Here is a 15634-nt window from a genome sequence, read left to right as displayed (position 1 = left end):
CCTCCTTTTTCAGTCTTCATCTTTTAAAATATAAATGTTGAGTTCCTGTTACATGCCTGGCAGCACCAGTGTCTGCTTATCTGAAGGATCAGTGTTCAGGCATAAAAAAGAAATGTCTTTATTCAGAAGGTACAGTGCTTCCCAGCAGAATGATGGCTGAGAGGCTGCACCAGAATCTCTGGTGGAGAGGTAAGATTTTTAAGTTTATCAGAAGGAGTTTTAGGTTAACAAAGAAAATATTGAGAAACGCAGTTTTGCCCATTTCTCTATTTCTGACTAATTATGTGACCTTGGTCAAGCCCCTGCTTTTTTATATGCCTATTTCCTTATCTGAAAAATCCAGTGCTAAATTGAATGACTCCCTGACTCTAACGAATAAAATATTTTTCACTTAGCAACTCACAATGTCCACAATCTTGGGAGGTAAAATCAAGTATTAAAAGAAAAAAGAAAAAAAAAAGACTTATGTAAAATGGAGACATGGAGAGATGTGTCTTCAGCTATGTTGTTCACAAAAGGTAAATAACTCAAGATACGGAGTCAGCTCCTGGAAACTACTTGAGGTGGAAAATTGTAATTGACTTTCTTTTTAAAGCATCATTAACCTGTCAGAAAAGAGCTGAGAGTAGGTGTGATGTGGAAATATTTTACTCCAAAGAGCTGATAAGATGTGACCACAGGTATTTGCCATCATTCTTCTGATCGAGGAACACTTATATCACAGGGAGAATCTCAAATGGCTGTTTCCAAATCCAGAACTTGTGGGATGGCCTGATAGGAACCTGGCCAGAGGTTATCCATGAAGTGCCAAGTGAGAGAGAAGGGATCAAGTGTGCCTCTGGAACCTCTTTGCTCTTTACCCAGATGCCAAGCTCTGCTCCATCTCATGGCTACCTAGCTACCCCCTGGAGCAAGGACAGTGTCCCAACCTGTGAATTTCAGGTCAGGGAATATACACTTGTAAAAAGGAATGTGCTTCTCTGTCAAATAGCCACATGGCTCCTAAAGAATGATCTTTTACCTTCAACCCCTTTGCAATACAGATGTTATTTTATTTAAACTTAACAGTTCTCTGTGCTCAAATACCAAATGGCACAAGTTCCCCAATTTGAACACAACTATAAGACTTACATGAACAGAGAGCCCAGTACAAAGTTAGTGTCCCAATCCATGCTTGTTGGGTGCTGATCCAAAGAATCCAGGTATATTCTGACGCACAGAGCACACAGCTGGGGCGATGCATTGAAACTACCAAAATCACATTGCCTGTGTGATGAAACCATCACCAGTCTGATGCCAAAGCCACATGACCCTTGTTCACATTACTGAGAAAAAGTTAAACAGTTGTGTACAGCTCCCTTTGTTTTGTATTTTCTAGGGCAAAGTCTACACTCTTGCTAATCAAGAATCTACTGGGAATTCCTTCTGGGACAGTCAGTCAGTTGGATTAACCATTGTATAAATTTGTAGAATTTGTGTCTATTAACACTCACCTCTTTGTCATTTATAATTTATTCTGATCATATGTCAGATTTTCTGAAGACCCCATTCCAGGTTTCTGCTAAACAAAAGTATTGTTGCAAGATAAGTACTTAATCAAGTACTTCTGAATTTCTACTGTGTATTCAGCCCAAGTATGTAATAAAATATCTGCCTTCAAAAAGCTCATAATCCCGTTGGGATACAGGCAAAACACAGAAAACATCAGCCCATAAATAAAACGAAATGCTCATTTGCCCTGGGAGTAATATAAGGATATATTACACAACAATATAAGGATATTCATATGTCATCATACTAGTGGCATATATGTTTTTTACTTACTCTCTTATATTTCCCCACTAGAATGGAAGCTCCATGAGGGAAACATTTTTTTGTTGTTCAATGTTATTTTCTCAGTGTTCAGCATCTAATTGGTGTTCAATAAATTGTTATTGACTGACTGAATGAGAAGTCAAGTTCTTAGAAATAGACAAAGGGAAAGCTACATAGAATGCCCCCAGATGGGCCTTGACTTCACTAAGCTTTTACTCAGTTTGCCTTATAGCAATCTATAGATTTTAGCAAACACCCTCTTTATTTATATAAGAAGGAAATGTGCATATAATTGAAATAGAAGGTAGGGTGGGATTGTTACCAGGGAGATGACAAGATCTCCATTCTTGTCTTCTTGCGGGAAAGAGTTCAATCAAGAGGCAAAGTGTAAAAAAGAAATCAAGAATTTGTTGATCACAGCAAGAATATACTTAGGACAATGAAACAAGGAAGGGCATAGAAGCAGCAACAGGAGAGCCTTGGCTGGGCTGCATTGGCTTACTGGGAAGCCAGAGAAAAGGGGACCTTGGAGACAGGTTCAGGGGGTCAGACCCACTGAACTAGAAGCCACTCTTCTCTGATCCAGGACTTATGAGGGCTAACACACTTGTGGCCTAGTCTTGACTGTAGCTTGCCCGACTCCCTCCAGACTCAAGTAGAAGCATCCAAACTCACTTGGGAATTTCTCTGGGCTTCCATGTTAATCAGAATCTTAATTCACAAAGTAAATAGTCTGGCGCCAACTCAGATGGGGAAAGAGTCTGATTAATTTGTCACATTCTTCCACCTTGTCGGGTCACTCTGTTTCAGCTGTCCAGAGAGGAACCAGCCATGCAGACAGAGGACTGAGAGAGTTAATGAAGTAATGATTTACCATGGTGTGGTCAGGCGTAAGGGAACTGTCATAAGATTGTAAAGCAGCCGGGCACTAGCAACAGCTGCAAGTTATCAGCACTTGCTTGAAAAAACAAAGAGCTATCATCCAACGGTTGTTGCTAGGGGAACTAAGTAAAAATACCACTTCCATGTTACAAGAGAGGAAAACTAAGGAAAATAAGGAACAAAAGATGTGGAATTCCGATGAAAGGAATTTCTGAAGCACCTAGCAGCAGCTATAGGCCTTGAGAGACTCCACCTGGGGCCGGCTATGTCACCCGTCTCACTTTCATCTTCCCCGCCACCAATCGAAAATGACCAGTACTTTCCTGAGACGGGTTAGGACTGCTTCCCACGGCGTCTAGCTCAAACTTCCACACTAGGATAAAGGGCTTCCGGAAGATTGCTTGTCGGGACTTGTAGTTCCTGCAGTTAGGGCCAGCCACCCTAGTAGCGTGCTCATTGGCTCCCAGGTCTCCGCCCCCTTCCCCTCGCAGGACGTCCGTGTCTCACGTACACACACGCAGCACGTGCCAACGCACCTCCCTAGGCCTAGGACGCAGGCGCGCGCACGCTCCCCGGCTCCCGTAGGCGGGTTTGGGATGGGGGGTGGGGAGGAGGGGAGGGAGGGGGAGGGGTCAGGTGTCTACAGTATTGGCTAGACGGCCGTGGGCCACTAAGAACGCGCTGGCCTGGCTGCCAGGCGGGTGAACTCTGCACTGGGCCTAGGGGTCGGCGGGAGGGTCCGGAGCCTGGTCAGCGCACCCTGCGAGGAGGAGTCAGGCCACTGAGACTCGGAGGACAGTAGGAGGAGAAGCCCCGGTCTAGGCCCCGCCGAGATGTCTGGCTGCGGCGCTTGCAGTTGCGGAGCGGTCGCCGCGCGGCTCATCACTTCCTCGCTCGCCTCCGCGCAGAGAGGTAACGAAGTAGTACTTTACCTGAGCCTTTGGGCCGGGAGTAGACCGGCCGACTTATCGGGAGCCCGAGGAGAGCGAGAGGCCTACCCCAATACGAGGGTGTGAGGGATGCGCGGCGCTTCGTCTTGCGCCGCCTACTTTCCCTATGGAATTGGGCTCTGCCAACCTCTAGAGCAGTTGTTTCTCAAATTTGAAGTAAACTCCTGTGCTTCCCCGCCCGCGCACTCGCAGGCCTCCGGACTTTAGGGCCAGAATGTGGCCGCTTCGCAGAAACCCTGAAAGGCACAAATACTCCTCCTTTCGTTAAAAATGTCCCCAGACCCTACTCAGATCTCGGCCAAAGACGTCTGTCTGCCCTGCTGAGGTTCCTTTCCCGGAGCGTGACCGGGTTCCCCTCGGGCCTGTCGGGAGCTCAGAGAAGGGCGCCGGTGAGGGGCTGCCACTGTCGGGTCCTCGGGGGCCCCGGGGCGCCGAGCCGACGTCCCGGATGCCGGACGCGCGAGATCCGCGGTGTCACTGTCATTGTGCGGCGGCTGACGCCGGGACGTAAGCAGGTCTCCGAATACTTCCCGGCGCGGGGAAAACTTCCCGGCCCCCAGGAGAGCGGAAGGGAGTTGGGGGAAAATCCCACAGAAATTGTTTAAGACACTGAGAAGTGTCTTCGTTGTTTTTACAACTTGACACTCTAAGGGTAGCGCTTGTTTACCTTCACTTTCTGTTGATCAGGAGCTGTGAAAGTAGCACTCCAGCCGGGAGGTTCGGGAAAAGAAACCATTTTTTCTCTTCCCCGAATCTATGAATATCAGACTACGACGCTAGATCCTGTCATAATCACTAACTTCTAGACAAATTCGTTTTATCTTGGTTTGTCAGCTTATGACCCTTGGATAAATAAATAAAAGCCCCCTTTTCCTAAACTTTAAGTTAATTATAAAATTTTTATTGTTTACTAAATGTGCATTTTTCTGACAGTTTATTTCACAGAGGAATTAAAGGAAAATGTGGGCAGAAGCATTTTGTAAAATGATACATAAGTGTAAAGGAGTGGATTGAGTCCCAAGACCTTGTTAAACCTGAACAAGTAGATGTCTGTATTCCAGGAATTTGAGTTGCAAACACTTGACATTGACAGATATTTAAATTTATTTATTTGCCATATATTCGTTGAGGGCCTACTATGTGCTAGGCTCTGTTTTGGTGCAGGAGATAGAGTAGTGAACAAGTCCTCACCTTCAAGGTTAAATCTGGTAGAGTAAACAAAGAATATTGTTTCTAGGAGTGGATAAAGTATGTGTGTGTTCAAGATCATTATAGAGTTTAATAATTTTACATGACAAACAGCAAAATGGTTTTCATATCGATTTAAGACTTTCCCAAGATTTAATTACATAAAATGTTTTATTTTCCATAGTAGAAAAGTCTAAAAGTCTACAATAATATAGAGATGTTTTCTTTAAGAAACTTTAAAAAACTCCAGGAGGATTATTTTTATTTAGGATTCCTGGAAGGAGTAAGAAAGGCAAAAGATAAGAAAAATCAGAATTGAACTTTAACTAGTTTATTCTTATAAACGGTAAAGAATTTCAACAACATAATAAAAAACAAACAAAAGTACTTTATTAAATATTCTAACAAGAAATTGTAAAATGAATTAAGAACAAAAGGGGATATTTCAGAGCTCCTCTGAAGTACAGTGCTATTCTCTATTTCCATTGGTTTGTCATATTAGACTTTAAAAATTTTATATGGTAGGTTGAAAAATTACTTGGTAAATTGTCATCCTAGATACTGGATCTATTTTCTTTTCCTGATGGCTTATGTGTACCAAATTGAATGTGTTTTTCCTCGTTAGTTTCTTTGAATATGAAATCTATTGTAATGAGAAATTTTAAATATTTTTTCTATCCAAGTCGCTGGTGTTTTTCCATTTTAATGTATATTTTAAAAAATGTATTTTGCATATATAACAGTCAATTTGTTTTCTAAATATGTGTATTCAGAAATGCTTGATTCCGTTTAAAAGATTCTGAATGAATGACAGTATTTGGTCTGAATTTGGCTGTGAGAATTGTGGGATCAGGTGATTTTCTGCTTTCTGCCCTTGTCTGTTTAAAAGGTGTCACCTCATGAGGATGTGATGATATGAAGATTCTCAAACATGTTGTCCATAATTTTCATGAGTGTTACATAATATGCCTAGGTATTTATTTTAATTCTCTCTCCCTCTCTCTGTATTTAAATACAGTACGATTTAAATAAGGCAAGGTGAATAAATGATACAGCTTTTTTATTGCAAATTATTTCTTAATCAACATTTCTCTTTTCTTGGCATATTCCATCTTCAGACCAGCAGATTAGCCTTAGTGAAAACTCATCAGACATTTTTAAACTTGAGGAAAGCTATCATAGGAGTGATATTATTATTATTTTTTTTTATGAAGAAGTATTCCTGCCCTAGCTGGTTTGGCTCCGTGGTTAGAGCGCTGGTCCGAGGACTGAAGGGTCCTGGGTTCGATTCCAGCCAAAGGCATGTACCTCCGTTGCAGGCTCAATCCCTGGCCCTGGTCAGGACAAATGCGGAAGGCAACCAATTGATGTGTCTCTCACATCAATGTGTCTCCCTCTCCCTCCCCCTCTCCCTCTCTTTTCCACTCTCTCTGAAAAGCAATGGAAAAGATATTGTCTGGTGAGGATTGGAAAAAAAAAGTATTCTGGATTCATGAAACAATAACCTGGGCATAAAATGGAATTTTGAGGTTAATAAAAGCAATAAGCATATACTAAGTTGCTGGTTGGTTGTGAGATTTGAATTTTTTCCCCAATTTGTGTTAGAGATTAGAGGCCAAGTTAGGCATTGATTTGCCATTACATCAGTTGTTATGCACTTAAATATTGTCACTGCAAATAGATAATTAAAAAATTTCCATTAGTTCTTTCACTCTATTTCTAAAATATAAATTAAAGATTGGTTTATCTTTTAAACTGAATCATTTGCATGTTTTTGGAGAATGCTTAATTCAAGATTGAATATAGGCAGTCAAATATTTTAAAGTTGAATAAATAACTCCTAGTTTTTAATAGCCCGAAAATAAATTTACCTTATTCTGATATTTCTGTTTAAAAATACCCACTCTGAAACTCAGAAAGCTTTATCTGTATAAAAGAAGTTTTGTAAATGGTTTAACTTTTAACTGTCTTTTGTCATTGCTGCCAACTAATTTTTCGAGATACACTTTACAGAAATACTTCCCTTTTTGGCTTTTAGGGCTTTTTCATTCAGGGTGTACAGGCCTCCAAAGGGATCTAGGGATAGAATTCAGAGGTTCTGTGAAATTTATTTTCACTAATCTTGATGTGAATGAAATACAGCATTTCCTTTTATTCTGAATGTAGGTGACAAACCTACAGTAGTCTCAGTATCTGTGAATTTGTCACCAATCAAAATTACAAATATTTCCATATGACATTTACAGTTGCATATATCTCAAAGTATTATTTATACTTTTCACACATTTGAAATCATGGTAGTTATTATAAGAGCTGCTAGATCTTATTTAATTTATTAGTAAAGAATAATATTTTAAAAATATTTTTATAACTACTTCAGCATAATCGGTTTTCTTTGTTATGTATTTTATTCTATACACTTATAAACATTCTGAGAAGGGGCCTATCCATAGGCTTCACCCGACTGCCAAAAGGGTTTGTGGCGTAAAAAGGGTTAAAAACTCCTGATTAGTTTGCTGCAGTGATTTCTGTGAAGGTTTATATGATTGGTGAGTGACTGGGTATTTAAATTGTTTAGCACAGTGGTTTAAAAAGTGTGGTCCCCACACCAGCAGCATCATCTGGGAACTTGTTAGAAATGCATTCTTGGGTTCTACCTCATACCTTCTGAATCAGGACCAGGGAAGATCCCCTACCATGCTTTAACAAGTTCTCCAGGTGATTCTGATGCATGCCCAAGTTTGAAAACCACAGGTTTAGTATTTATGGCATTTTGTTGGTATAGCCCATAGATTATAGAAAGTTAAAACTACCATACCATCAGGGCCAGCAAAGAAATTCTTAAATTTAGAAGTTTAAATGACACAAACGTGTTTTTCAGATATTTTCTGTGATGACTGCATGGTTGCATTGGTTTCATATGTTGCTTGATAAGTTATTTAAGGGGAAAGACTAATTTTTCTTCCTATTCAAGTAGACTTTAAAAGGATTACGCTCATAATTTTTATTTCTCTTAAAGTCCCAAAGATAATTTCCTTTCAGTTATTTTCTAATAATATTAGCTATCGTAAGTTGTTAAACACTATTTTAAAAGACATATATATATATATTTTTTGTTAATCTTCACCTGAGGATATTTTTTCCATTGATTTTTATTTTTTTTAGAGAGAGTGGAAGGGAGGAGGGGGGAGAGAGAGAGAGAGGGAGAAAGAGAAATATCCATGTGAGAGAGACACATCAATTGGTTGCCGCATGCACCCCAACTAGGGCTGGGGATCGAAACCCCAACTCAGGTACCTGCCCTTGACCGGGAATCAAACCCAAGACCCTTCGGTGCTCCAGCCAACGCTCTAATCACTAAGCCACACTGGCCAGGGCAAAAAGATATAGATTATATTGTAAATAGGAAATAATATACGCACTGTATGTGATAATTCAGTGTTGTTTTGTCTAAACATCCAAGTACAAATAGCCTCACATAATGTGTTATAATTGTAGTTTTCTTTGTGAATCCATTGTAATGGCTCAATTAAAAAAGTTATACTTGTTACGTAGATTATAATTTTATTTTGCTACCTTTCATATGAATTTATTATGAACATTTTTAAACACACACAAAATAGAACAGTGAACTGCCAAATACCAATCACCCAGCCTCAACGTCCATTAACTTTCTGCATTCTTGATTCATCTATTTCTCTCCCCCATTACTTTTTCTAGACTTTTTTTATATTGTCCTAGTCTTTAAAATCATATTATGTTCTTGGAAAAACATTAATGTTCAGCTTAAAATTTATGAACTACCTTAAATCTCATTCTAATGAGATGGTAATGCGATTGTCATTTACTGTAAAAAATGGAAAAATAGTAGTTATCAAAATATTTTTAAAATATTCTTTACTTAAAAAAATCAATTGTATTTTTTAAAATTAATTTTCAAGTGTAATAGTGTTAAGCAAACTTTTACAGTCTATGGATTAGGGACTGGGGGTGACATAAACCTTATACCTTTTTCGCGATTTATATAGAGATGAGAAAATTTGGTTCCTCCTATTTGTATCTTTCCTGAGAAGTTCGATGGCTCAGTTTTGTACTTTGTGGAACAGGTGATGGCCTAGGGCAGCGATTTTCAGCCCTTCTTATCTCATGGCATACATAAACTAATTACTAAAATTCTGCAGCACACCAAAAAACATTTTTTGCTGATCTGACAAAAAATAGGTATAATTTTGATTAATTTACAAAAAAAATAGTACAGTAATTACCTTTTTGCTGCAAAGTGACTTAAAAATTTCTTTAAAAATTTATTGATTTTCAGAGAGGGAAGGAGGGAGAGAGGAGAGAGAGAGAGGGAGAGAGAAAGAAACATCAATGTGTTGTTCCACTTATGTATTCATTGGTTGATTCTTGTATGTACTCTGACTGGAGATCAAACCCCAAACCTTGGCAAATTGGGATGATCTAACCAACTGAACTACCCAGCTAGGGCTCAAAGTGACTTTTAAAAAAATCAGGTGTCTATACCTGTATATAAGTCTTTCTGGTACCAAGAATTAACAGTCAGACACAACCTTATAATGTGAAAGGACCAATAAGATGTAACTCTATTATATGACCTATATATTTATGGTTCAAGACAGGGCATTAGTACTGGACTGCTATTGGTGTTGGCTGTTGTCATTTTTTTATTTGACAGTCTAAGGAAAAAGAGGTTGGTGCCCCTGGCTAAATAGTCAGGTATTGCACATTTTAGAAATTCTTGTGGCATACTGGTTGAAAATCACTGGCCTAGGGTGATAAAACTAAAGAAACTAGTTATTCTAACATTGTATACTGTTGGAAAATTGGAATTAATAAAGCCAGTTATGTAACTAAGCAGTTGTTTTTGACTGGTTTGAAGGACATGATTTTAAAACAGTTTTTGGCTTTGGATACAATACATACATATGTGCATGATCTCTTAAAAATTCTAACGGGTGTAGAAATAAAAATTTAAAGCCTGAGTTGAGAATTTTACAGGGAATAAGATGACGGAGGCAAAAAGACAGTATCTTAAATTTAAGTATTAATATTAACACACATACCCTCTTCGTTGTTTACTTTATTACCTCCTAACAGCACTCTGGTAAACTGCTGGGAAACATCTTTCTTGGCGGTTCATTAATATAGGTTAGCTTATGCAAGGTTCTGAGTATCCCTACTGTACTGAAATCTGTGGCATGTTGTTTAACCTAGGACCATACAGTTTCTTGTGTAAGAACACTTTTAAATACCAGCTTAGGAAGTGCTGCCTCACAGTATGCAGTATGGCTCTTTACCATTGCCTATAATTTATTTTGGGGTTTATTTTGTATTTATATAAAAAAAAACAGATCAGCAAACAATGATCCCCTGAACCAAATCAGGCCACACCCCTTGGTTTACATATTGTTTACATTTACATTTACATTTACTTTCCTGTTATAGGCAGAGTAGTTAGGACTGAGACTTTGTGGCCCACAAAATATTTAGTATCTTGGTCCTTTACAGAAAAAGCTTGCTAAATAATAGCCTATATTCATTTAAAGAATTTTAACTTTATGTCACAAGGTTAAAATCTTTGAAAGCAGAATGGTGGTTACACAATATTTACTGAATTACGTATTTTTCTGTAAGATTGAAATATTTCATTAAAACATGTTTTAATAAACAGCACCTAACTTTTCAAAGAACATTCAAAGTTTGTTTCCATTGTTGCAGATTTTACCCCAATATAAACAAAGAGACAGACAAGAATTCATGTCAATTGCTTATTCTCATTGGTAGAAATAATATAAGAATAAGAATATAGGACATAAATCATCTTTTCCTCCTACAAGTGAGGCAGATATTGAACTACTTATCTCAAACTTTGAAAGTCACTCATTGTTACGACCTTGGTGGTCTTTCTTCACTTCCAAAGAACAGGCCTGAGAAGGAAAAAAACATTTTTATTTACCTGGAATCTGTCCAAGGCCCAGGTCTGGCCTATTTTTGAGAGGGCTTTGCCTCTGATGGTATCACTATTTTCTTTACCGGTTTGTACTACTGTGAAAACTGTAGCTTTTTCAACCGCCTTTATGCTTAAGGATTTTTTGTTTCCAGGGTATTTATTGAAAGAATGTTAATATTTGATGTGTAGACTAATACATTTTATTATACTTTCAGGTATTTCTTGTGGTCGCATTCATATACCCGTTTTAGGAAGGTTTGGGACCTTTGAAACTCAGATTCTACGAAGAGTTCCTTTTAGAACTTTTTCAGAAACACCAGCATACTTAGCCTCAAAAGATGGGATAAGTAAAGATGGCTCTGGAGATGGAAATAAGGTATTTTATCTGTACTGGCATCTATACACATATTTGAATTCACTTCTTTAAGCAATTAAATATAATAAAAGTACTCTATCTCAGTGGTTTATATGTTTTCTGTGGAAAACGTGATATATATAAAATGATCTGAAGAATTTTATGTAATTTTATTTTGTGTTTCAGTTTGAAGCATTGAACTTAGTAAGCCATAATTAAAAATTTTAACACCCCAAAGTAGTAAAGAAGCTTCATTAACCTATGGAGTCAGTCTGTAGAGTTGAATTAGGAATAGCCATCATTTCCTGCTTTATACAACTTTTACAATTCATAATAGTGTAAACCAGGGGTGGGGAATGTCTGGCCTGCGGGCTATATAATCATTTGGTCTGGCCCTGCCAAGGCAACCACAGGCGGGACTTGAAATTCAATAAGTCTAGGAGCTTTTTTCATAGCTAATTTTTAAGTTGATAATTTTGTATGTCCCGCGAATGATGTTACAAATATCCAAATGGCCCTTGGCAGAAAAAAGTTTCCCCACCCCTGGTGTAAACCCCAATTCACCCTCTACCTGAAAATCTTGGATATCTCTATGACAATACTGGGCTACTGTGTAGCTAGCAAGTAGATGATTGATGATTGTATTGGGTCAGCAAATTATTTATTATCAGTTTTTTTATTATGTGAATTTGACTGACATTTGAGCTAATATTATATGCCAGACAAAATGCTCGGTGCTTTCATATTCGTACTTAATCCTGACAGTGACTCTCTGAAGTAGGTAATATTATCTTTATTTTAATGATGAAAAAAGTTAGATTCAAGAAAGTTAAGAATCACTACGTGCTGTGATAATAATACCCAATTCAATTTCACTGAAAATGTAGTTTTATACTTATAGTAATTTTTTTCCTAGTTCTTATTGAGTCACCGAAAGAAAGCTATTTATTATACATGTCGGCACATACTTACATGTGCCAGCAATAGTAGAGATATAAATTATGTGAATAATTCCACTCTAGAAATTATAAAAATTAGAAGATTAATTATAAACTATATTGTTTATATTTAAGTTTACATATAAAATGGTTGCCTGAAAATAATAATTGACATTCTCTTTTTTCCTTCTCCAAAAACATTAGAAATCAGTGAGTGAGGGAAGCAGTAAAAAATCAGGCTCTGGGAATTCTGGGAAAGGTGGAAACCAGCTGCGCTGCCCTAAATGTGGTGACTTGTGCACACATGTAGAGACCTTTGTGTGTAAGTATTCTGTTTTTTCTGTGGGAAAAAAACTATTTATTATATATGCTGGCACATACTTACATGTGTGAGCAATAGTAGAATGTGCCTTCTGTGGAAGGGAGAGAGAAAGAGAGAGAAACATCGATGTGAGAGACACATTGATTGGTTTCCTCCTGCATGTGGTCTGACCTGGGCCGGGGATGGAGCCTGCAACCGAGGTACATGCCCTTGGCCAGAATCGAACCCAGGACCCTTCAGTCTGTGAGCCAGCACTCTAACTGCTGAGCCAAACTGGTTAGGAAGAATTCAGATTTATTGAATGAGGCCCTGGCCATGTAGCTCAGTTGGTTAGAGCGTCCTCCTGATATGCCAGGGTTGTCTCTTTGATCCCCGGTCAGGGCACATACAAGAATCAACCAATGAATGCATAAATAAGAGGAACAGCAAACCAATATCTCTCTTCCCCTCCCTTCCTCTCTCTCTAAAACCAATTAAAAAAAATTCTTGAATGAAAGGCTTTGCTTATAATTTACAAAGCAATTGAAAAATAAGTTGTTGAAGGGGTAGCATTTAGTGAATTAAATAATACAGTTCTGGAGGGGTGGTCTGTAATTGATGAACATTTGATTGAATAAAGTAACTATATTAGGTTGCCATGCAGATTTATACAACAATCAAATGTAGAAAACACAAGAAAGTAAAGTTCTTTGTGATTTCCAAGAGGGTACCATTTCCTTGATATAAGAGAACCAAATATTTTTCAAAGCTAAAGCTATTAAGTTCACAGATTTACAAAACACTAAACAAAAACTCTTTATTTTTAAGAAAAAAGTACTTTTTTTTTCCCCGTTTTCTGTTCTTGGCATAAATTTTCATCCTTTCCAGTGGAACCAAAGCCTCCTGAACCCTTTTCAGTGTCATCTAGAACTTGAACTTCCTCTATTTCTGGATTAAAAAATCCATTCACAAATGAGCTATGTAATTCGGTCACCTTTTTTTACTTTAAACTCTTCTTTGCTAAAATTAAACAGTACAACAACTATTTCCTATAATCTTCATTTATGACACCAGCTCCTACATCTATGAAGTGTTTTGCAGCCAAGCCAGAATGTGGAGCTACTCTTCCATAGCCAGAAGGAAGAGCTATCTGAATGTTGGTTTTCACAATGGTTTTCTCCATAGGCACTGTATAGGTAATAGCCCACTGCATGCAGACCCCTTGGTTGTGGCAGTGGCATGCTCCAAGAGCCTGGTGAAGCCACTTGCAGGTGTTTGTTTATTTTTTTTATTTTTATTTATTTATTTTTAAAAATATATCTTTATTGATTTCAGAGAGAGGAAAGGAGAGGGAGAGAGAGAGATAGAAACATCAATGATGAGAGAGTCATTGATCGGCTGCAGCCTGAAACCCGGGCATGTGCCCTGACCGGGAATCGAACCCTGATCACCTGGATCCTAGGTGGACGCTTAACCACTGAGCCACGCCCTGCCAGGCTGCAGGTGTTTCTTTAGAGCACAGCATGGCAGAGCAGAACAGAGGTGGGATGCGGGTGGGGGGAGAGGCAGAGGGAATGAGAGGGTGCAGGGCTGGATTTTGTGAGTTTTCATGCATGTAACCATTAAACTGTACAAGAACCAAGTCTTATTTATTCTGTACTTATTATTCCATTCTTCACATACCTATTGATCATCTCAAAACTAGAGAGGTCAGTCATTCAAATATTAAGGTATTTTCCTTTTCTGAGTACTTTTCAGAGGAGCTATTCTCTCAGTTCTAGAAAATGTCTGATAATCATTAATGATTCTGACACTAAGAGAAGGAAGAAATCAACAGTCCTACTTTTGCTTAGTGTCTGTAATTCTTTCTGAAATGCAAAGATGTTACTATAGATACTTTGCTTAATGAATCCAATAACTAATTTCCTGTGTGATTAGAGGTAATGGTAATGACTTGAGTAAATTACAGTATACTACCATGTCGGCCTTCCTATACAGTTCAATTATGAAAAGGTTGATGGTAAGGTTTGGCAGAAGTTTCAGTTTCTGATGATTAGCTGGAGAGGATTCTCTGTATTCTAACCCGTGTGTGTGTGTGTGTGTGTGTGTGTGTGTGTGTGTGTGTGTGTGTGTTTAAATCTTTATTGATTTCAGAGAGAGGAAGGAAGAAGGAGAGAGATAGAAACATCAATGATGAGAGTCATTGATAGGCTACCTCCTGCATGTCCCCTACCGGGGACTGAGCCCACAACCTGGGCATGTGCCCTGACTGGGAATTGAACAGCAATCTCCTGGATCCTAGGTCAATGCTCAGCTGCTGAGCCATGCTGGCTGTTCTTCTAACCCAAATATTGAGACTTCAGTTATAGTTTCACATTTATCACTAATATTAATTGTCCACTATATGAAAAAGTACTACATGTAGCATGTTTTTCCAGTTTTGGAGGATTTTTAAAGTAGTTGCATTCTATAGCTGCAGTGTTAGAGGTTCTGTTTGTAATTTTTACCTAGTAAGAGATCAAAGAGAAAAGTTAGTTTGAATGAACATTAATTTGAATTGCAACATAAAATGAAAGTGGTAGAACTGGGTGACATAACTTCTAAATAACATTTGCTATTAACAAAATTTGGTGTGATATAATAAAGTTCTCAAAAATCTGAGAAATGCTCAATTCATAATGGCAGCATCATATATTTTTTAATCAAGAGATTTTCCCTTTTTTTTCCAGAGAAAGATTTCAAAATGTTAATTTAAAATGTTATTTTATTGATTTTAGAGAGGAGGGGAGAGGGGGAGAGAGAGAAAACATTGAGAGAGAGAAACATCACTTCCATCGGCTGCCTCCTGCACGCCCTCTACTGGGAATTGAGCCTGAAACCTGGGCATGTGCCTGGATCAGGAATCGAACTGATGACATTGGTGCATGGGAAGACGTTCAACCAACTGAGCCACACTGGCGAGGGCCATAAACATCTTTTTATGTGCTTTTTGTCAGTTACAGTTCTTTTGTGAATGGCCTGTTTAGGTAATTGTCTACTTTGTCATTTTTAATTACCCAAGGAATAGATGTATATATCCCCCTTTTTGAAAAAGTAGAACATTATAGATAAAGCTAAAGATGTATTTCTGTAAATATCTTCAAACATAAAACTTTTTAAAAGCATAAATGCTAACATATTGTTCATGTTTTTGCAAATTTTTTTTTCTTTCAATTCAGCAATATTTTGAAAAGT

At 38.1% G+C, this 15634-nt stretch overlaps 1 protein-coding gene across 2 annotated transcripts in view; it reads left to right on the top strand.

The window, feature by feature from the left end:
* The first annotated feature begins 3302 nt into the window (after positions 1-3302).
* CLPX (caseinolytic mitochondrial matrix peptidase chaperone subunit X) overlaps positions 3303-15634 on the top strand; it is a 38485-nt gene continuing 26153 nt past the window's right edge. For both annotated transcript variants that reach the window (XR_013998195.1, XM_081128900.1), the window contains exons 1-3: positions 3303-3609; positions 11022-11182; positions 12304-12421. Coding sequence is in view for 1 of the 2 variants with exons in the window: in XM_081128900.1 (XP_080985026.1) it covers positions 3531-3609; positions 11022-11182; positions 12304-12421 (358 nt within the window). In the remaining variant the exon portion in view is untranslated. The remainder of the gene's footprint in view (positions 3610-11021; positions 11183-12303; positions 12422-15634) is intronic.

The sequence above is a fragment of the Miniopterus schreibersii genome (assembly GCF_964146895.1).
Source record: "Miniopterus schreibersii genome assembly, chromosome: 1".
NCBI classification, from domain to species: Eukaryota; Metazoa; Chordata; class Mammalia; order Chiroptera; family Miniopteridae; genus Miniopterus; species Miniopterus schreibersii.
Note: the sequence above shows the minus strand (reverse complement) of the source record. Positions and strands in the feature narration are given on the sequence as shown.